This window comes from Notechis scutatus, chromosome 7 (assembly GCF_049901735.1).
Source record: "Notechis scutatus isolate UNSWTSFEM ecotype Mainland chromosome 7, rNotScu1.2, whole genome shotgun sequence".
Lineage (NCBI taxonomy): Eukaryota > Metazoa > Chordata > Lepidosauria > Squamata > Elapidae > Notechis > Notechis scutatus.
In genome coordinates this window covers 363,016-382,817 of record NC_142015.1, presented here as the reverse complement: position 1 = coordinate 382,817, position 19,802 = coordinate 363,016, and the positions used below count along the sequence as shown (strand labels likewise).

General features: G+C 49.3%; 1 protein-coding gene across 2 annotated transcripts; it reads right to left on the bottom strand.

Moving 5' to 3' along the window:
- Positions 1 to 8,241: 8,241 nt before the first annotated feature.
- Positions 8,242 to 19,791, bottom strand: MXD1 (MAX dimerization protein 1). Of its 2 annotated transcripts, none has more exons than XM_026684710.2 (6): positions 19,550 to 19,791; positions 19,247 to 19,352; positions 17,103 to 17,132; positions 13,378 to 13,492; positions 12,886 to 13,045; positions 8,242 to 12,690 (listed from the first exon to the last, which is right to left on the bottom strand). In XM_026684710.2, exons 1-6 carry the CDS (start codon positions 19,626 to 19,628, stop codon positions 12,494 to 12,496), a joined length of 687 nt encoding a protein of 228 aa, XP_026540495.1. In that variant the 5' UTR covers positions 19,629 to 19,791; the 3' UTR covers positions 8,242 to 12,493. The 2 variants fall into 2 exon arrangements, with proteins under 2 accessions (XP_026540495.1, XP_026540494.1); XM_026684709.2 differs by having other exon boundaries at positions 8,242 to 12,693; positions 19,550 to 19,753.
- Positions 19,792 to 19,802: the final 11 nt, after the last annotated feature.

Here is a 19,802-nt window from a genome sequence, read left to right as displayed (position 1 = left end):
GGCAGGTGACCTTATGACCTCCTGGACAACAACTTTCCTGCAACAACCTCCAGGGACGGGGCTGGGAGGCAAGCCGGCGAATCATTCCCCTTGTCGTCAGGAAATCACTCCTCATTCCTAGCTTGGATCTCGGTTTCACCCCCTTCTGCCCTTGGTCCTTTTCCGCCCTGTCCTCGGGGGCTTTGGAGCCTGAGCAGAAGATCCCCTTCTTCTCTGGGACAGTCCCTCCAACAGCCAGAGAGGACGGTGGTGTCACCACTCCTCCTTCTCCTCTTCAGGCCAAGCCTGCCTCCTCCATCCCTCAGACTCCAGGCCCTTCCCCTCCCTTCTTCTGGTTCTTCTCTGCACGATGTCTGGGGCCGCAGCACCTTTTCTCTCTCGTGTGCCGTTCTCCTCTCCCTTGTATTCCCTCCCTGGCTCCTTCAGTCGGAAACGACGTGTCTTTCTTGCCAGGGCCTTGGGCCGGTTGTGGCCTCCAACTAGCGCCCTTCAGATCCCGTGTTGGGCTCCACCTGCCGTCCGATACCTCCACGATGAGGCTTGGAGCAATGGAGCCGACCGTCCTGGAGAGCGTCCTCATTGAGAAGCTGCCCTGGCCAGCCAGAGGCGAGGCGTGCGGTGCTTCCCTGGCAGCTAAGCCCCGGCAGCTTCTCCTGTGAGGCAGGCCGTTCAGGGCTCCTCTCCCCATAACTTGGCCCAGCCCTGCCTAGTTCTCCTCTGCTTGCTCACAGGGGCAGGCGGGAGGGCAGAGGGCGGGGGACCAGGCACCAGGAAGAAGCCAGGCACCGTCTCTGCCCAGGGGGTCAGCCAGTGAGTCAGGCGGCTGCAAGGACCCAGACGGAAACACAAGGCAGAGGAGGGGGCAGGCCGGGACAGCACGAGCCCCGTGTCCCCTGGGCAAAGAAGAACCACGATGAGGCCTCCAGGCTCCAGCCCCAGGGAGGGTCAGGGAGGGACGTGGAGGGCAGGCTGGGACACCTGAGGGAGATAAGGGGAATCTGCTGGAACAGCCCTTGGCGGCAGCGGTGGGGACGCTTTGTGCCTGGAGCCGGTTCAGGACAAGTGTGTCTCACCTCCACGGCTGGCGGGCCGGGCTGCCCTTCAGGGAGGGGCAGGAGAAGCAGCAACTGCTGAGCCCCCCAGGCAAAGGAGGCTGTGCGGAGGGCCTGGCTGGGGCACATGAGTGGTGACTGCAGTCATGGGGTTAATCACCAAGGCCCATCAACTTCGGAGGGTTGTGGAGGAAGACACCCCCAGTGTTCTCCTGAGTGGAGGGGAGCAGCTCTGGTGCGCCCATGTGCAGCCAGCGCCTCTTGGCAAGAGACCCTGAGGGGAGCCCCAATTCCCTCCCCCCAAGGAACCCAGGGCCACTTCCGGCCTGCATTCCTGTTGGCTCCCCAGGGCAGAGAGCCGCCTCATCCGTGGGCTGGGCTGGCTGGAGGGACGTGGGTCAAGGCTTATAAATAAACAAGGGCAGGAAACCAAAACTCACTCCTCGTGTGTCATCGGGAGGAAACACCTTAGTGAATCATGGCTGGCTCAGGGCCTGGCAGGTCCTCCTCTCAAAGCAGAAAGGGAAAACAGACGCAATGCCAGCTGCAACTGAGCACAACTGGCCAAACCAGCTGTCCCAGCTCTCCTAAATATTGAGACCTGCTTGACAGGCCAGAGAGAAGCATCATCTCCACTGAAGCTGGGAATTTGGCTCCTCTCTCCTACAAGCTCCAGGACGATGGGCCAACTCTTCCCGCCTGCTCCTGCCAGGGCCGGGTCATTCGAGGAGGTGGGGGAAGGTCATCCCAGCTTGATCCCTGAGATCGACATTTTAGGAAATGAAGGCCTTGCCTCCATGTCAGCTCCCGTTCCTTTGGCCGGACCTTTGGCCACTGTCCACTGTCCTCGCTTGGCCGGAGCCTGGTTGAAGCCCTGGCCTCTCTGAGAGCAGCTCTTCACCCACCTGGCCTCCTCCGCAAAGGCTCCTGGCCCAGAGCTCGGGCGGCTGTGTACTGCGGTACCTTTGTGTTGATCACATCACAAAGAAAGCCAAACAGAAACCATCCCACCAGCCAAGGATCCCAGCAAATGCAACCACTGTATAATAGTTCCTGCTCAGTTCGGAGCAGGGTGGTCGGAAACCCTTTGAAAGGATCATATCCCCCCCCTCCCCTACACACACACACACCTGGAGGAGAACCCCCCAAAGCAGCTGAAATGGCCAAGTGCATCTTCCAGGCCTTGAAATGATTTTGTGACCTCAACTGCTAAGACTTGTTTCAGAGTTTTGGTTTTCCCAGAAACCCAAACTGGTGGGGGGACCTTCAGCATCAGCTCACAGGGCGGCTACACACAGGTGGTATCACCTGGCTTCATTTCCTGCCTGAGGTTAAAATCTCACACACACCCTTGAGGCCATCTCGGCTACGTGATTTTGGAACGTGACACATGGTTGCTACACAAACAGGCATCACAACAGTGCGACTCACTTCCGGAACAAAACTGGCTACAAGACCTCATAGCAAGAGCTGCTGACTCGTTCCCTCCCCGGCTGTGGTACAGCTGCAGAGGACGCTCCAATATGTCTCTTCATCTCACCCGCCTTCCCTCTCTCTCTCTCTGTCTCTCTTCATAGCCGCAACTAGGAACTCAACGCTCCCAGGGTCTGGTCCTCAGGGAGGGGGAAGCCTCCAGAAGGCCAACGCGGCGTCCTCTCCTGGGCCCAGGATGCTTCCATAAACGATCTAGATGAGGGGCAGAAGGGGGACACGTCAAATTTACCAACAACACCGAGCTGGGGGGAATAGCCAACAGCCCAAATGATCGGCTCAAGACCCGGAAAATAGAGACCCCTGGGCCTGTCCCACAAAACCACGGCTCAGTGGAGAGAGAAGTGAGATCTCGCTCTTAGGCAGAGAAAAAACACCATTTCTCAGCCTGGCTGGTAGCCGGGCTGGCAACCCCCCAACCGCCTTGCCTCAGGCGGCTGACCCGAGGCTGCCCCCCTCCCAGCAGGGGAAGGGGGGTTCTTGAGGAAAGAGAGAGCAACCCGGGTGAGGAGCCCATTCGGACCCCCTGCAAAGCATCTGAAGGGCGCTGATCTCCGCCAATCGTCCTCAACCATCCCAGGGGGCCATTGGGGGGAGGGGCGGGGGAGGCTGGGCCTGCAACTTGAAGCCTGGGTTGGCGTTATCCCTGTGGGGTGACCATCGTTTTGACGGCGGGGGGATAAAGGGGAAACTTAAAAGAGCTTCATAACTTATCTATATTTTCTGTAGTGTTTATAACTGCTTTACAAAGGAAAATTCAAGAGCAAAACCAAGAAAAACTTTACAAAAATGCATATTCTAATAAAATACCTTAAATCAAACTATATATAAATTTATTTTAAAAATACAATTCAATTTCTATACTTTTCACATGAATAGCACCATTTGTATGGTAAAAGGAAATGACCCAAAGGAAGGATAAAAGTGAGGTTTTGAAAAACAAGCACATCTAAAGGCCTGCTTTCTGAAATAAAAGCCGTGGGGCCCCACTGTGTTCCTGCCCAACCATCAGTCTGGTTCACACCAATGCTCATGCCAGCTGGGGCAGGGGGCCACAACTCCAGGGCCGGTGCTCATCTGCATTTCATGGCCAAGGGAGCCAGCATCACAGTTGTGTTGGAAGTAAAAACCCACCCTTCCTCTCCTAGGAAAATGAAATCTCCTAGGAAATATTAAAAAGGCAGAATATTTCCCCTAAAAAGAGAAGTAGAAACTCACCACAGAAGCAGAAGCTCACCTCCACCTTTGTTAATGGGTGGGCCATTAAGGCCTGGGCCGGAGTATTCTACATAACAAAGGCCTCTGCCCATCTCACCACCTGACACCTGGGAAGGTCGCATCAGCCAGCACTCAGGTGAAGCCATGTGGTCCAGGCAAAGCCTACCAAGTTAGCTAAGACCCCGCCCCTGGGAGTCTGACAGCCAATGGGATGCATTTCTTGCACAGGAGCAGGAAACACTAAGGTGGGGCCCAACAGGGGTTATAAAACTAAGGGTCTCTCAGCATCTCAGCCCTTTTGCCTTCTTTCTTCAGCCAAGGCAGGTGGTCCTGTCCACCATTAAGCCATCTTTCCAAGCCGCCACCGTGTTTCCAGTGTCTTTCATCCCCACTTGGAACTGAACCCAGAAGGAACTTTCTTCCAACAGTTGTACAGCATGACTATAGGCTGAAGCTCCCAGGACACTCTTAACTTTCCACCAAGTGGTACCCAAGCGTCTACTTACATTTGCATGCTTTCAAACTGGCAGATGGGCAGGAACGAGAGCTCACCCCGTTGCATGGATCTCTGGCCTCGAACCCGTTTCATCACTTTTCCAGATCCACCACACCCCCTACATACATAAGCCACGAAGCTCATCTCTTCCCCAAAATACAAGAAGTCCCAAAGTGCATGGCCCCATTTTAGTCTCTCCCGCAACCTTCTGGGGAAGTGTGGAACCCTCCTGCCCTGCAAGAAACGGGGAGAGGCAGGGGGTGCCCGGAAACGCGTGGAGAGAGCCAGCCTTCGGGATAGCTGGGGGGCCCGCCGTTTTTTTCCTTGCCGATGCTTCCTCCACCAGGTTGCCTCTTCAATTGAGCCCTTTGGGGAAGCCATGGGAAGGCCCTGGTCCCTGGCATTCTGCCAGGCCGAGTTTCGGGAATGGGCCACCTGCAGCTGCTTCTGCTGGCTGCTCCTTGCTGTCTCCAGAGAAATCTCCACAGTGCCGTGCAGGAGGGCCCCAGTCTCCCCCCACTGAGCGGTGGCTACAAAGCGAAGCCCGTGGCTTGCAGTGGCCTGCTTCTTTTTGCACGTGTCTCTGGCTCAGGGAGAAGAGCATTGCTCAAAGGGGAAACTCTAAGGGAAACCAAAAACTCCCTGCACAAACAGGCTCTTTGTATCTGGGAGGTTTTGCCTCAGCTTCTGCAATGGAAAAATGGCCGGCTTGCCAACATGCAAGATTCTGGGCAAGGAACCAGGTCTCACAGCTGCCTCTGGAACAGAAGGGGAGGCCGGCCCAGGCTGCAGCCGTTGGAAGGAGCTGCGGGTGGCACAGGTGGAGGGAGAGCAGTAAAGCCGAGCGCTGCTGCGTCTCCCTGTGTTCAGGACAGGAAGGTCCCCCTCCACCCATCGCTGCCTATCAGAGCTCCGCCCGCTCCCTGGCCCAGCCGGAACCTCTGCTCAGCAGCCAGAAACGGGGGAGGGGGGAATTCAGCCCTGACGGCCCCTCTCCCCGGACTCTGCCTGCCGAGCACTCTGGCCTGGGCCAGCAGCCTCCAATCAGTCTGGCCGCCCTTTGGGCCCAGGATGAAGGCAGGCAGCCTCTGGCTTCTCAAGGGATCCCTGGATGACCACGGCTCAAAGTTGCCAGAAGTTGGACATCATATAAATGTCATCTATTCCCATTAAGATTTACTTTGTAAATGAGAACTGCAGGCTTTCCGGGAGAGCCTTGAAGGAGGGTCACATTTAGAGCAGAACTCGGCTGGGTGGGGGGGAGGCTAAACCAGCCACTGCTCCTGGGTTCCCATCCGGCATCATCAGGGGCTCCCCTGGGGCAGACCCCCCCTCTCCCCCTTGGAGTGCCCCAGCCCCTTCCGCCTCCATCTTAGCTTGGGGTCCTCCTCTTTTGAGAGGGTCGCCCAGAGAGACTCCCCACGTGCAAGAAAACAAGGAAGGAAACGGAGAAGCGGAGAGGCAGGGGAGGAGGGGGAGATGCTCCAGCTCCTCCGACTGACCGGCTGGGCAGGCCAGGCTGCATTTCCTCCCCACAGCAAGCTGGCTCCTGCTGGCTCTGGGTCGCCCCTTGGACTCTGACCAACGTTCCTTGGGTGTGCCTCGCTTCCCTGCCCACTGAGCAGGAGGCCTGGGAGGGCTGGGCAGCACTGGGGGCCGTCAGCCGGTGGGACCGGATCATTCTACTCACAGGTAACACAGGGAGCCAAACCAAGCAAGCATCCCACATTAATTTTTCATTCCTCTGCAAGCACCTCAGATTTCCAGTAGGTAGGGCCAAATTATATTTATCTAGTGCCACCCAGGTGTATTGACACCTAAGAACAGGTTTGTCCACTTTCTTCCCCAAGGGGCTCACCATCCAAAAATAGAGCAGGAAAATAAACAGGTGAAGATTTGAAACAAAACATTTGTGGGGAAGGATACCAAAATAGACTCCGACTATCAACCTAGGAACCGGTTCCTGTCAGTCTCACTATAAAGTGAGGGTTTTTGTCTGCAGCGCTCCATCCCCACGTTCAGTGCTCTCATGAAAACCGGGCCTGTTTTGGTGAGGATTCTGCTCTGAGGGTCCGGCTGGGGAAAGGCAACTGGGGTGGGGGAGGCCCCGGTCAGGGAGCTGGACAGAGGGAGGGCGTTTTCCTCAGGTACAAGAGCTTTTAAAATGTGTCCAGCATCCGGTTAGGTATCAATCAAGATCATGGGCAGTAGGCAGACCAGGGTTGATTTTAACTTTCGTTTTTCGTGGCTTAGCATATTGTGCAAAGGCAAGGATATTTTAATGGCATTATAGAACTGTAGAAAAACGTTTCCCCGGGCCTCAAGCAGCGGCACCCGGAGCCCTTTTGTTGGACTGGGCGCTCCGGCTATGCCGGCTCCCCTACCTGGCAGAAGGAAGGCGGGGTTGGATTTGGCATGAAGCTTTCTCAGGACCACCGTCGCCTCCAGTAGCCCTGCTTGGGGTGGGGATTTCATGCGGCCCACGAGGCCTCCCCAAGGGATCGATTCAGCAGTTGCAGCGGAAGGACAAGGCAGGCGAGGATGGTCTGCAGGTAGGGATTCTTCTCTCCGATGCCTCATCATCCTAGTCAGAACAGCTCCGGCTGGAGACTACCCGTTGTTCACCCCCCTCAAGGGATCCGACCAAGGATCTTCTGGGGATTTTCCAGTGAATATGCACGTTCAAACGGAGACAACAGAAACTGGACCGAAAACTCATTGACTGTATGACTATGGCGCTCGTGAAAGCGCCCGTTCTCCTTTGGGCCCTTCGGGGCATCTTGGATCATGGCCCAGTGGGGAAGAAGCTGAAAGAAACCTTGGAGACACGTTGGCTGAGTTTTTTCACAGTCTTGATAATGAAATTAACACTCACCAACACAGTGCTGAATGAGAATCAAATAGACCAGGATGGTACAACACGCCCATTTACAGAAAACTAGCTAAGCTTAGAGAGTCGTCATAAAGTATGACTTAAATTGACCAAAGTATGCTGAATAATAGCATTGGGAAGGATCTTGGAGGTCTTAGACCCTATGCCATTCCAGACAAATATTTGTTTAATCTCTTTTTGAAAACAGTGTTGCAGCACCCACAACTTCCAGAGGCAAGCTGTTCCAAATGATCGTTCCTGCTTTCAGAAAATCTCTCCTTATTAGTCATCTCTCTCTTTAGTAACGTTTCACTCATTACTTCTTGTCCTGCCCTTTGCTGCTTTGGAGGGTAGTTGCCTCCCCCCCCCCCACTGCAAAAACCTCTGAAGTGGTGGAAGAAGATTGACCTCATCCAGTCCCTAGTCTTCCTCTTCATTCCTCTTCATTCTTCATGCCCCAGTTCTCTCAACTGTTCCTTGTCGGTTTAGCCTCTGTGCCCTTGATCACCTTCTCTGCCTTTCTAGGCGCTCAGGATCTTTGTTGCATCATGCTGACCAGAAGTGGACCCCGTCTTCCAAGCGAGGTCTCCCGGGGGCAATAGAAAGTGGCACCGTCGCTACTTGTGACCCTTCGGTGGATGCAGCCTAGGGTAGCACTGGCTTTCTTGGCAGCTGCAGCTTGGCACGGTGGGCTCATACTTAAGTGGTGATCCACTAGATAGAAGAACTAGATCCCGCCTCTCAGAGTTACTACTCCAGAACCTCCCGAGAGGAAGTGGGCCCCTCCCGGGGAGGGCGGATGGGGCTGCTCCCAGTCACCCGCAGCAGCACAGGCCCTTCTTGTCTGATCGCTTCTGCAGGAGTGGGCTCAACTCCCGGACCCCTCCCTCTGGCAAGGCCGCCCCACATACTGGGGGTGGGGAGTCCTGCAGGAACTGGGAGGAGTGGGCTCCCCTATCCAACAGTGCTGCTCTATATGGATCAGGTCTGGGGCCTGCGACTTGCTCCAGACAAATTGTAAATATGACTCTGAAAGAGTTTAATAACTGGAATAATTTCAAAATAAATGAGTAAAACCATTTTCCAAGCAAAACATCAATGCTAGAACAATGTTAATAATGAAATAATTTATTTTCTAACAGTTGAACAATACAGAAGTATACATATACACAGCAAGGTTGTCTAAAACATGTAATTTCTAAAAAGGCATGTGCTAACTGTGATAAAAAGCACCATTATATGGTCTTGACACCGGATTTGTAATGATGTGGTATTTACATTTGGAAACTGAATCCTCGCCCCCACCCTCCCTCCCCCTTTGCTGCCCCCTCTTAGGCTGTGTTAGAATTTGGAAGACTCCAGAACCAAATCAGAAGTTCAGAACTGCCAGTGTGTTGTTGTTCAGAGCGCCTATGCGACGACACAGGCGAACAGAGAAGAACAGCGCAAAACTAAAGCCAGAGATGCCTCAAGCAAGTCAACTTTGGGGCATGTCAGGAGGGAAGAGCAGATGGCAGCCAGAGAGAAAGAGACTGCTTAAGTGTCCTTCGCAGTTAAATCATAAAGAGGTTTGCTAAAATAATCTTGATACATACATTTTGTAGCATTAAAAGAAATTTCTTCTGCTCAATAATTTGGGATAACTATTATTTAAAACAAAAGCATCATTGATTCATAGCTGTACAATGAAGTTCAGGTAATCATAAAAGGAAAAATGCCACTTGTGTTAACAGGAAGGGAGGGGGGGGGAATCCAAGGATGCAACTTACTATTTTTAATTGGGGAGCAAATGCATAACCAGGTATGTAAAAGCAGTATTCGTCCCAATACAGTTAAGTGTCAAAACCTGAATTTGTGACCAAGGGGGGCAAAGGGACTCCGTGAGTCCCATTGTATTGCTGTACATCAGATGCCAAAATTGAATTAGGCAGTGAGCACTTAAAAAAAAGAACCCCCTCCCCCACTTCATCCCTCCCACCAGGGGACACAACAGGGCTCTCCCCTCCGGGCTGTGTTTGTAAACGTCACGGCAGAAATGGCGTTCTAAAGAGAAGCAGGAGAGACCTGGGTCCCTGGAAAGAGAGAAGGGCCCGTGGCGGGAACAAAGTGCTAAAATGGCAGTTGGCAGTGCACACCCTGCTAATGCCCAGAGCTCTGCAACCTTGTTTGTGGCACCTAATTACACATTTCAAATAAGTGCTTTGAATTTGAATCAAAAACAGGTATTCACACAAACCCTGGAAAAACAGTTCACAAGATGTGTCTATCAGCACCTTGAAAGCTCTGCTTTGTTAGAAAAATACACAGTAATAAAATTTCTGGGTGTTCAACACTCAGGAAAAGATTCACCAGGTAAAGACAATACTTTTGGGATATTTCAGATTGTCACCCTGACAGCCATGTTTATTTTGGATGAATAAGAGCACAAATTCTCAACTTCCATTTCCAACCAAGTATCCCCTGGGTTTGCTGTCTGCAAAAAAGTTGCTCAGTGCCGCAGTGTTTAGTGTGGTATTTTAAGCACACCCACGCACACCCACACAAACGTCCAGCTGTAAACACAGATAGAGAAACGCAGCTCCCCATGAATGATCTACAAAATTAATTTTCTGCAGCTTATCACACAATAATGAATGCTGGTGGATCAGTGAATAGGGCGGAAAGGCTGTGGCCACACCGGAATGTCGCCTTTGACGGCCCAGCCTCCACCTTAACAGGGCAGAGCCCAGTCCCTGCTGCCTGCACAATCGTTCCAGGGCAGCCCGGCCAGCCAGCCAGCGTAGGAAGCTCCGGCTCCTCTCCCTCCACAAGGCAACGGCTACACCTACACCGTTGCTGAGAAACATGGCCCAGGGCTACACAACCCTCCGGAGCGCTTGGGCAGGGTTCAGGCGGGACGGAGCCTGCAGGCGGTGGGGCAACTGTCTCAGGGATGGATCCAAGGGCAGCCCTCCCCAAGACGCTGGGAGGGGCCCTCAAAGCCTCTCGGATAAACTCATCTATTCATTTAGATGTTTTTGAAACATCAGAGATATAGCTTTAATCGAGCTTCTGAAATTAGTGCATCATCCTTTATGGAGTTGTAATTATTTTCTGTACCAACCACATTTTGAAAGGACCACATCCAGAAAGTGCAAAGCTCAATTACTGGTTCGCAATAAGGACAACAAAACGAAACTCCAAAGTACTTTACTAAAGAAGTTGCACCCTCCAAAGTCTACTTTCTCAAATGCACTATGGACATATCCACCACTTCCATTTATTCAGAGGGGGAGCCCTCCTGGCCAGGAGAGGTCTGAAGTAAACTGTGCCCAGTAACTCACGGAAGGCACAACAATAATTAAAAAGAAGAAAAAAGTAAGTTTGGTTACTTCTAAAGAAAAACATGCTCAAATACCTTCCAAATCAAAGGCTACTTTGAACTCTAAGATGACAACATGGAGTTGAATGTGAGAGGCAATTTTATGCAGCTCATTAACAAACTCAAAGGCCTCTGGCAAGGAACCTGTCCAAATCAAGGGGGTGCAAGCTGCAGGCTCAGTCTCCCTGGAGGGTTTTCCGCAGGGACTCCTAGATGCCAGCCAGCTGCTAAACTGACGCAGGAGGAAAGTCTCCAGCAAGGAAGTGGTCAGTGCGGGTCAGCTGACCACTGAGGATTCCAGCTCTTGTTTCGAGGCAGCTCCAAGACACCGAGATATGGAGCTCTTTAGCCATCCGCTAGCCCCACTTCCCATCTCAAAAACCAGCTTTCTTCAAATAAAATCCACTTCCATATTATTTGCTTGAGAATCTGGTAGTGGATACAAGCAAACATGGAATACATAGTAAAGCGCGCCACTTGCCACATAGCCCTTTGAGAGTGAAGTGACAGGAAGTTGGCTGGACTAGAGCCGGCCTGTAAGTGCTGGGGGAGAACTAGCTGCATACAAAGAATCCTTGTGAAAAGTCACTGGAAGCCCAGAAACTGGGCCGCCGCTCAAAGCAAAAAGGAGGAGAGGAAGTTTCATTAGACCTGGACATACAAAGTTTCCTAATCATCTATAAAAGCACAAAATCATAAGAATAGTACATCAGGTTGATATAAAAATGAATAAATACTATTTATAGACCACATTATGTACATTTGCATGTGCTCTACTCAGCTTAAATGAAAAGCGCTGCAGATGTCCAGGCGTGCAGAGACAGAGCAAAAAGGGGGCAGAGGAGAAGCAGCCCAACATCCCACATCCAAACCAAAACCACACACGGCACCATTGGGCGGCCTCCCAGAGAACGTCACGGGGTAAAAGAAGTGCTAGAATGCCAAGAGGGCAGCCATGGAATTCCTCGGAGGAAATCTCCTCAGCCATTCAGGGAAAGCTAGCGCAGCTAACTTGGTCGCTCAGAGTTATTGCTGAATTCTTAAGGAAACAGGTCGGACTAGTACCAAGTATACAAACGAGGCATCACAATTCATTTGTGCTAAAGGGGTTGAGATCAGCTTTGTTCATCTCTCTGAGGTAGAAAAAATTGTCCCAGAGACAAAAAGACTCAGCAGAGCCCGGAGAGCTGCTAGCAACGAAAGGAACACGCAGCTATCAATGCAAAGACGGCATCGCATCAAGACTGCCCAAGTGTTGCATTTGGTCACCTGACGTGAAAACATTGAGATCCTGGCAGCTGAGAGAGGAAACCCTCCCCAGCACAATTCCACTCGGCCGGCCCTTCTTCTGCCAAACTGAGTCTCTTTGGACACCTTTCTCCATCCTATTCCCAACCTCAGGGTTGGCTACTTTATTACTATAATGACTTGGGACATTTCAGAATGATTTTTTAACAGTGACTGGAAAGATTCACTGCACAATTCCCTAACCAGCACATGTTCTTCTTCCAAGCCTGTCGTATCATTTTTCTAACTTCTGCCTGCCGCTGGGATACAATGGATGTCAAAAAAAGTAGGGTTCCTTTTACAGTGGCCGTGCCTGACGACTAGTCTGGCTTCATATACAATCACCCTTGCCCCCTCCCCACCTTCACCCAGAGTATGAATTGCAGCACAGGCCCAAAACACGTATGTGGCTGTTACCACAGCCATATTCCGGGGGCTGCTAAGAATTCTGGCTGGAATGTTCAGTCTCACAGAGATGGATTTACGGCTAGAAAAGAGAAGCTAGTGGACGCCATCAGAAGTGCGCGCCAGGGAGGAACGTGTAACCCACAACACTATGCGCTGTTTTCAGACTTAGGCAAAGCAGATTTTGGTGATGTTGATGGTACAAGAAGTTTACGTGCAAGAGAACTGTGGAGCAGCCCCACATACTACCTAGCGAAATCCACGAAGGGAAGAGCCGTGGGCAGGGCAAGGGAGGGGAGGCGACTGGCTCCTTAGAGGCTGAGGCAGCCCTTAAGATGGTTCTGTGCCTTTATTCTCTGAATGCCAGCGCTCGAATAACCCTCGTCACTGCAGACGCTCTGCAAGCTGCCCCTCTCGTCAGAATCGCTCGGGGGGCTGCTGCTGCTGCTGCTGCTCCAGTCGAGGTCCCCGGTGAGATAGTCGGTGCTCTCCACGTCCACATCAATTTCTTCTACAACAGAAAGCCACGTCAGCCAGCCCAGGGGGCCTCTGGGGTGGGAGGGAGGGAGGGAGGGAGGAGGGGGCTGGTTTGGGAACGCGAAATGTAAGCAAGCCAGCAAACTCAGTAGAGCTTTTTGGCCCAGCAATTCATGCTGGAACTTGGAAGTGCGCACACGAGCACCCGTCAGCGCTTCCTCCTCACCTCTGTCTGAATCTGACCGTTCGGAGGACACGGTGGACCCCAGGCTGTCCATCCGTATGCGTTCAATGCCCAGTTTCTCCAGCTGCCTTTTCAGATGCCGCTGTTCTCGCTGCAACTGATCTATTTGGTGTATTGCTTTCCTGTCATAATCTTCAAGTTTCTGTGGGAGGAAAGAGGCAAGGGTGGGTCCCCGGACACGCAAGCCACACGCAAGCTCTCCTCAGAGGGTGGAGCTATTCGAGGGCAGCTAAGCTGCTTTTAGCCACCGTCTCTTCCTCTCTTGCCATCTCAGCTACGGTTCTTTTCACACCTTTTGAAGGACCCTGTGAGCTGGAATCTTTTGCCTCAGCCTGTCATGATCTACTTAAAAAGGTGTTCCGGGGCTTAAAGTCTGACTGAGTTCATCCAATAAGATACTAATGCTGACTGAAATGTCAAACAAAACATTTTTATTTTTTTCTCTCCATTAGAAGCGTGATAGCTTTAACTCACCTTTATGTGCAATTTAGCTTTTGTAAGTAAACTCAGTGTAGTATGTCTACTGGACTCTGGCCCGAGAGGCACCATCCCTTTAAGCTTCTCCAGACACAATCGCAGATGGGCACGCCTGTCAATGAAATATTGGTCACTGATAAACAGTTTATTCAGCAACACTGAATTCGGTAAAATGAGGATCCAGACGGCTGGGGGGGCATAAGGCTGACTCTGTAAACTGCTTAGAGAGGGCTGTGGAGCACCGTGAAGCGGTACGCAAGTGCTAGGCTATTGCTAATACAAGCTCTGCTTCTGAATCTGTGTTCTCTAATTAAGATTAAATATGACAATGCTTAAACACTGAATCACTTTTAACACTTGAAAGGTTGAAGTTAAAAGTGGTTCAATGTTTAAGCATGCGTTCTAGAAATTTATTAAACTTACATGCCGCCCATCTTCCCTGCAGATGACTCTAAGTGGCTTACAATCAATAAAAGCAACAATATGAAAGAAAACAATAAATAGCAACAGTAAAATTGGTTAAAAATTGACAAAGGAAGGAACAAGCTGCACACAGGGCGGACGGGGGCTCTTGTCTTACTCCACTGAGGATGTTCCTTTACCGTCTCATTTTTGAAGGCTACTATTCAAATCAACTTTGCCTCTGTTCTTCTAGGCAAGTTAACTAGTAGTTTAGCCAAGCTGTTATAATGGCCTAAGCCACTTCAGAATTCCACCTAGGTATTTATTTATAAAATTTATATGCTGTCCATCTCACTATCAAGTGACACTGGTGGAACAACATCAAGATGCACCAATGTTAAATACTAAATATTAAAAGACAAGAGGGAAGTGTAAATTCTTTCATGTCAAGTTATTTTACTTAAATACTAACAGCAGTACAAGTTTTCAAACCTAAAATAATAGCCTGCCATTGTTTCGAATTCTGGATTACACTGTAATGTTTATAAAACTTTCTTGTAATTCGGAGAATACTTTGGAACTCCATAATCTATGATTAAATTAGCCAAGTGGCTTATTCACATTGGAAAGCAATCTGAAGTAAGTTTTAAGAAGCATCCTAAAGAGAGGCAGATGTCACACCTCCAGAACCTCTAACAAGGGCAGGCATGGATACTGCCTCCATGCTGTTCATGTGACACCAATCCTGCAGGCATCCTTTCTTTTAAAAATCATAAGAAACACACAGAGCATCTCATGCAGGCATCAGGTTTCAAGAACATCCACATTGAATTTTGTTAATTGAAGAATGTTCTTTCTGCGCCAACTCAGAAAGCTCAAACTGCCCAAGGAGCTGCTGATCCAGTTCTACAGAGGAATTATCGAGTCTGTCATCTGCACCTCTATAACTGTCTGGTTTGGTTCTGCAACCCAACAGGACACAGACTTCAGAGGAGAATTAGGACTGCAGAAAAAACAATTACTACCAGCCTCCCTTCCATCAAGGACCTGTATCCTGCATGAGCCAAAAAGAGGGCTGTGAAAATATCTGCAGACCCCTCACATCCCGGACAGAAACTGTTTCAACTCCTTCCCTCAAAACAACGCTATAGAGCCCTGCACACCAGAACAACCAGACACAAGGACAGTTTCCCCCCGAAAGCCATCACTCTGCTAAACAAATAATTCCCACAACACCGTTCAACTATTACAAAGTCTGCACTACTATTAGTTAATCTTGTCATCACTCCTTATCACCCATCCCCTCCCACTTGTGACTGTAGGACTGTAACCTTGTCGCTTGTATCCTTATATGGACTCTTTCCTAGTATGATTTGATTGCTTATTGTACCCTATGACTATCATTAAGTGTTGTACTTTATGACTCTTGACGAATGTATCTTTTCTTTTATGTATACTGAGAGCATTTGCACCAAAGACAAATTCCTTGTGTGTCCAATCACACTTGGCCAATAAAAGAATTCTATTCTATTCTATTCTATTCTATTCTATTCTATTCTATTCTATTCTATTCTATCCTATCCTATCCTATCCCATCCTGAAAACACTCCTGACAAAAGAAGGACCCATATTCATCTGTAAATGTGTTAGAGAAACGCACGGGTTATTTCAATTCCTACTGATTCTAAGGGAGAAAATGAGGAACTGAATTTGAGAGCCGGCTGCATGACTTTGAAGTGAAGTTCAGAAGTTATTTTACTGGGTCCTGATTTTACTATTTAAACAATGGGTTTTACTTAATGCAATTAATAAATGTTCAGATAAGTTTACTAATCCTTAATGAAGATCATTTCTATAAAAAGTGCTTTATAATTTGTACTTTATTACATGTTTAACTGAGCAAGCAGAAGTAGCTTTATTTTTAAATTAGAAAATTTTATTAACAAAATCCCTAAAACCGATCCTTCAAACATAAAATTGGACCCATCCATGAAATATTTGTTAGAATAATGGAAAGTGGGCTGCCAATCATGAAATAAACCTATAATTAAAAGTTGAAGATACAGCTCAGGCTAATATTAATAGTTGGTTTAGCTATAGCCTTAAGGGTTGTGCCATAAATTCAAACATGTCCTCTCACTATTATTTCGTTTTTGTATTAAAAACAAAATGAATTCAAAAAGGATTTTAAATGAAACTTTCTAAAGAAAAAGAAACGCAAGCCGGATGAAAACTGAATCCACCTAATATTCTGTTTCCCCAGTAATCAGCCCAGCCAGGAAGCCCACACGCCGCATCCCGCATCTGATTCTCCGGGCAGAGGCACTGAAAGAGACGCCGCCAATAATGTCACAGGGCCTCATGAGTAGCAACGAAGGGCAGGGCGGCGGCTCTTAAGCTTTATCCTCCACCAGTCCAAATTGCTCAGGATTTCCTGTTTTATTTTCATTATCATCTGCAAAATTGGTTTTTATACCAACTTATTTCTAAGTGTTCAATAGTTTGAAAAAAAGATCCAGGAAAAGCACATTCCAGTCAATATACGCATGACGAACATTACATCCTGGATTCAAAGAATTTTGGTAGAAGTGTATGAGTTTGCATTTGTGGTTAAGTGCTAAATAAATATCCACTACCCAGCTGCCCTAAAGCTTATATTCTTATCTAGCAATCCAAGAAAAATATGCAAGTAATCTTTAACAAACACATTCAGATGAGAAACTAATGTCATAGACTGAGAGTCTTAAATTTAACTTTAGATTCCATTTGGGTCAACCAACACAGAGGAACAATTTTATATAGAAATGCTAAAGGCTAGTTTGCAACAGTCAACTTGGCTCTCTTCCTGAAGAGCCACACTCCAGACTGTTTAATATATAAACAAGTGTCAGTTTCTTTGAGTAGCAAGAATAGTCAAACCACAAACTCTTTCCTATGGTGAGGGATGCAGCAGGTCAGCTGGAAGCGCATACTGAAATTCTGACATGTCACTTCAGCATAGAATAGATCAAGGCTAGAAATAATTGCTACTAGCTCCTTCTCTTCTCTTAATACTGTCAGAACAGTAAAAATGGAAAGAATTTGGTTCCACTGTTTCTGTTTCCAGTGACAGAACATGCAGCATAAATGGCCCCTTTAAAAAGAAGTAACAATCAATATTGCAAAGGATTAAGACCCCAGAAATAAACATTTGTCAATTCTACTTAATGGAGATCAGCCAGAAAAACTAGATTTGCACTGTTGTAATTTGCTTCAACAAAGTATGCTATAATTTAAGGATGCTTTTACAATTTAAATATAAACTGTTTCTGAATGCTTACCTATTCTTCTCCATTTCATTATGTGTGGATCTTAAAGAGAAAAAAGAGGATCAATTAATTAGCAACTATGGAATAAACATGCATTGATAAAAACGAACTATACACAGTAATTTCTACCAAATTGCCACTGCTAATATTTACGTATATCTTGACATAAGGAGTTCGTGATGGCACTTTTCTCTCCCTTATTTCCCCGAAAAGAATCACTGGATAAGGTAGGTGGGCTGAGGGAGAAAGACCCAATTATCTACCGAGAGCGAGAATCACACTGGTGCTAATCCAATTTTTTAAGAAATTGTGGTCTTATTGCTCCTACAAAATTTTATAACTGTGAAGGATCACATTGGTTATTCCAGCTATACTACCCCCCCCCGCCCCCATTTACAAATAGGATAAACTTAGCAAGGCTTGTAGTATCTAAATTTACAATATTTCAAATGACAAATTAAGTGCAGACTCTTCTATCTTAGATTGTCATAGGACTGAACGAATCTATAGCCTCCCAATATTAATTGAAAATCCATCTCATGAACATTTAAACCATTTTTCCTTAAATTACTTTTGCTAATTACTATTATTAATAAAGATATGCTACTAACATATAACTGGAACATACTGCAGAAATTACCTCACTGCACTAAATGCCTCTCAAGATTTTATCTGTGCTGCTGCTGCTGAATGGTGACTGAGTAATTATGTAGAAAAACATTTTCTTAAGGCCAGCTGAACAACTCCCTGAATTTCCTAAGGTCCCTGAGGAAGAGAAGCAACCTGTTCTCCATAATGCCTGGTCATTGGCTGTGCTGGTAGGAATTTTGACTTCTCCCAACATATTCAAAACACCTGACAAACACCAAGACTGTTTCTAGTTTTGTACAATAGTATTTTACCTTGTATGAAGTTACTAATTTTGTAATTGGTTAAGGCTCTTGTACTATTAACAAAGCCCATAAGTTTTTTCTAAAGTCTAAATGGTTAGTTTTATCAAAGGACTCCAGGACTATGCACTTCAGTCTCAGCTCTTAGGAATTCCCAATCTTTTCATTAGAAGCCTTGTCTCATGGATGGCACCACAAAAACCGATTTAATCTGATCATTTGTTCATGGATTCTAGTAATAAGGAAAAAACCATTTCAGGAATGACTGAAGTGGGAGGAAGTTAAACTCTTTTCTAGCAAGATCGTAATTTCTCAGTTGCTTCCTTCCTGCTTAGCAGATGAACAGAAAAGTAGGAATAACTCTGAAGGCAAATAAGGTTACTGACAGTAGCAGTAAATTAGACATTGGCAACATTGGTTTACATGACACTAAATTGGGCCAAAAATTGGTCGAATGGTTTGGAGTTTAGTATCTGGCGCAAACTCTGTCCTTTGTCCTAAGCAGTGGATCACTGTGAGGCTCTGATATCCTCTATTTGTTGAGGACAATTGGGTTTTATTAGCCTCAATTTAATGTGTTGTGAGAATTGACCCAAGTAGGACTGAGCACAGGATAGAAAACACCAAAGATGGACCACAATTGCAAGCTTTTTTTCCCCTTTTTCTGGAAAATCTCCCCATTTTCAGTGCCTCAATGAAGTACAGATTCCCTCCTTAACCTGCTTTCAGGATTCACTGGAAAGGAGGGTGCCAGGACTTTGAAAAAGAGGAGACTTCCAAGAAGCCAAATATGAAATGACGCCTGTAATAATGGATGTTTTGTTCCCAACGGAGGCCGGTGACTCGTGAAGGGCTTTCCTGAAAGGGGGTCTCCGGAAGCCCCAGGAAGAATCCCATCCCGGCCTGACTGGAGCGAAAGCGAAAGAGGCCTCGGATCTCGGGGGCTCCGAGGAGGGTAGAGAGCCCGGGGGACCAAGCGCGTGAAGGGCCCGGCCACGACCGGGCGACCTCCGGCTTCCAGGCCCGTTTAAGGCTGGGCCAGGCCCGGGGAGGAGGGGGGAAAGCGGCCGGGACTTGTCCACGTAGTCAGCACCGGGCCGAGCCTGGAGCGGGGCTGAGAGGGCGGCCACTACGGCCGATCCCCGCCCCGCCAGTTGGGCCTCTCTGGGCCGGCCCTCCTCCCTCCGCCCCGGGGACCGCGGGAGGCGCAGCAGATTCCCGGCCCGGGGGACGGAGCACCCCGCACCCCCCCCCCCGCCGCCTTACCTGCTGCCGCCGCCGCCGCCGCCTTTCTTGGGCCGGCTCCTCCGCTTGAAGGCCTCCCTCTCCTTGGCGCTGAAGGGCAGCAGGGAAGCGTAGCCGTGCTCGGCTTCTGCGGAGGAAACACGGCGGGGCCCTGAACAAGGCCGCCCCCCCCGCCGCCGCCGCCTTTGTCTCCGGCCCTCCTCGCCTGCCGCCCCGGCTCAACGCGCCCCTCTCCCCACTGGGGCCCGGGCGGGGGCGGGGAGGGCCGCGGGAAGGGCCTCCTGACGGAGCCGCTTTGTTCGCGGGGAGGGGGGGGCGGCCTACCTCGCTCGCGGCGCTCCAGGAACTCGGCCGCCTCCAGCAGCATCTGGATGTTCTCGCACACCTGCGCGGCGGCCGCCATTTTGCCGGCTTAGCCGGCTCGTCCTCTCGCTTCCCCGCAACGCCGCCGCCGCCGCCGCCTCTGTTTACCCCACCTCAGCCTGACAGACTCGACGCGGCCAAGCCCGCCCCATGCGACCGCAGGCCAACCCGCTCCCCGCCCAAGCGCGGCCGCGATTGGGCGGCCGGCACTGCT

Coding starts and splice junctions, on each gene's coding strand:
- MXD1 (XM_026684709.2), bottom strand. CDS start 19,628: ATGGCGGCCGCCGCGCAGGTGTGCGAGAACATCCAGATGCTGCTGGAG. Junction 19,353..19,549: donor CCTGGAGCGCCGCGAGCGAG/GTAGGCCGCCCC, acceptor TTTCCTCCGCAG/AAGCCGAGCACGGCTACGCT. Junction 13,493..17,102: donor AATGAAATGGAGAAGAATAG/GTAAGCATTCAG, acceptor TTTCATTGACAG/GCGTGCCCATCTGCGATTGT.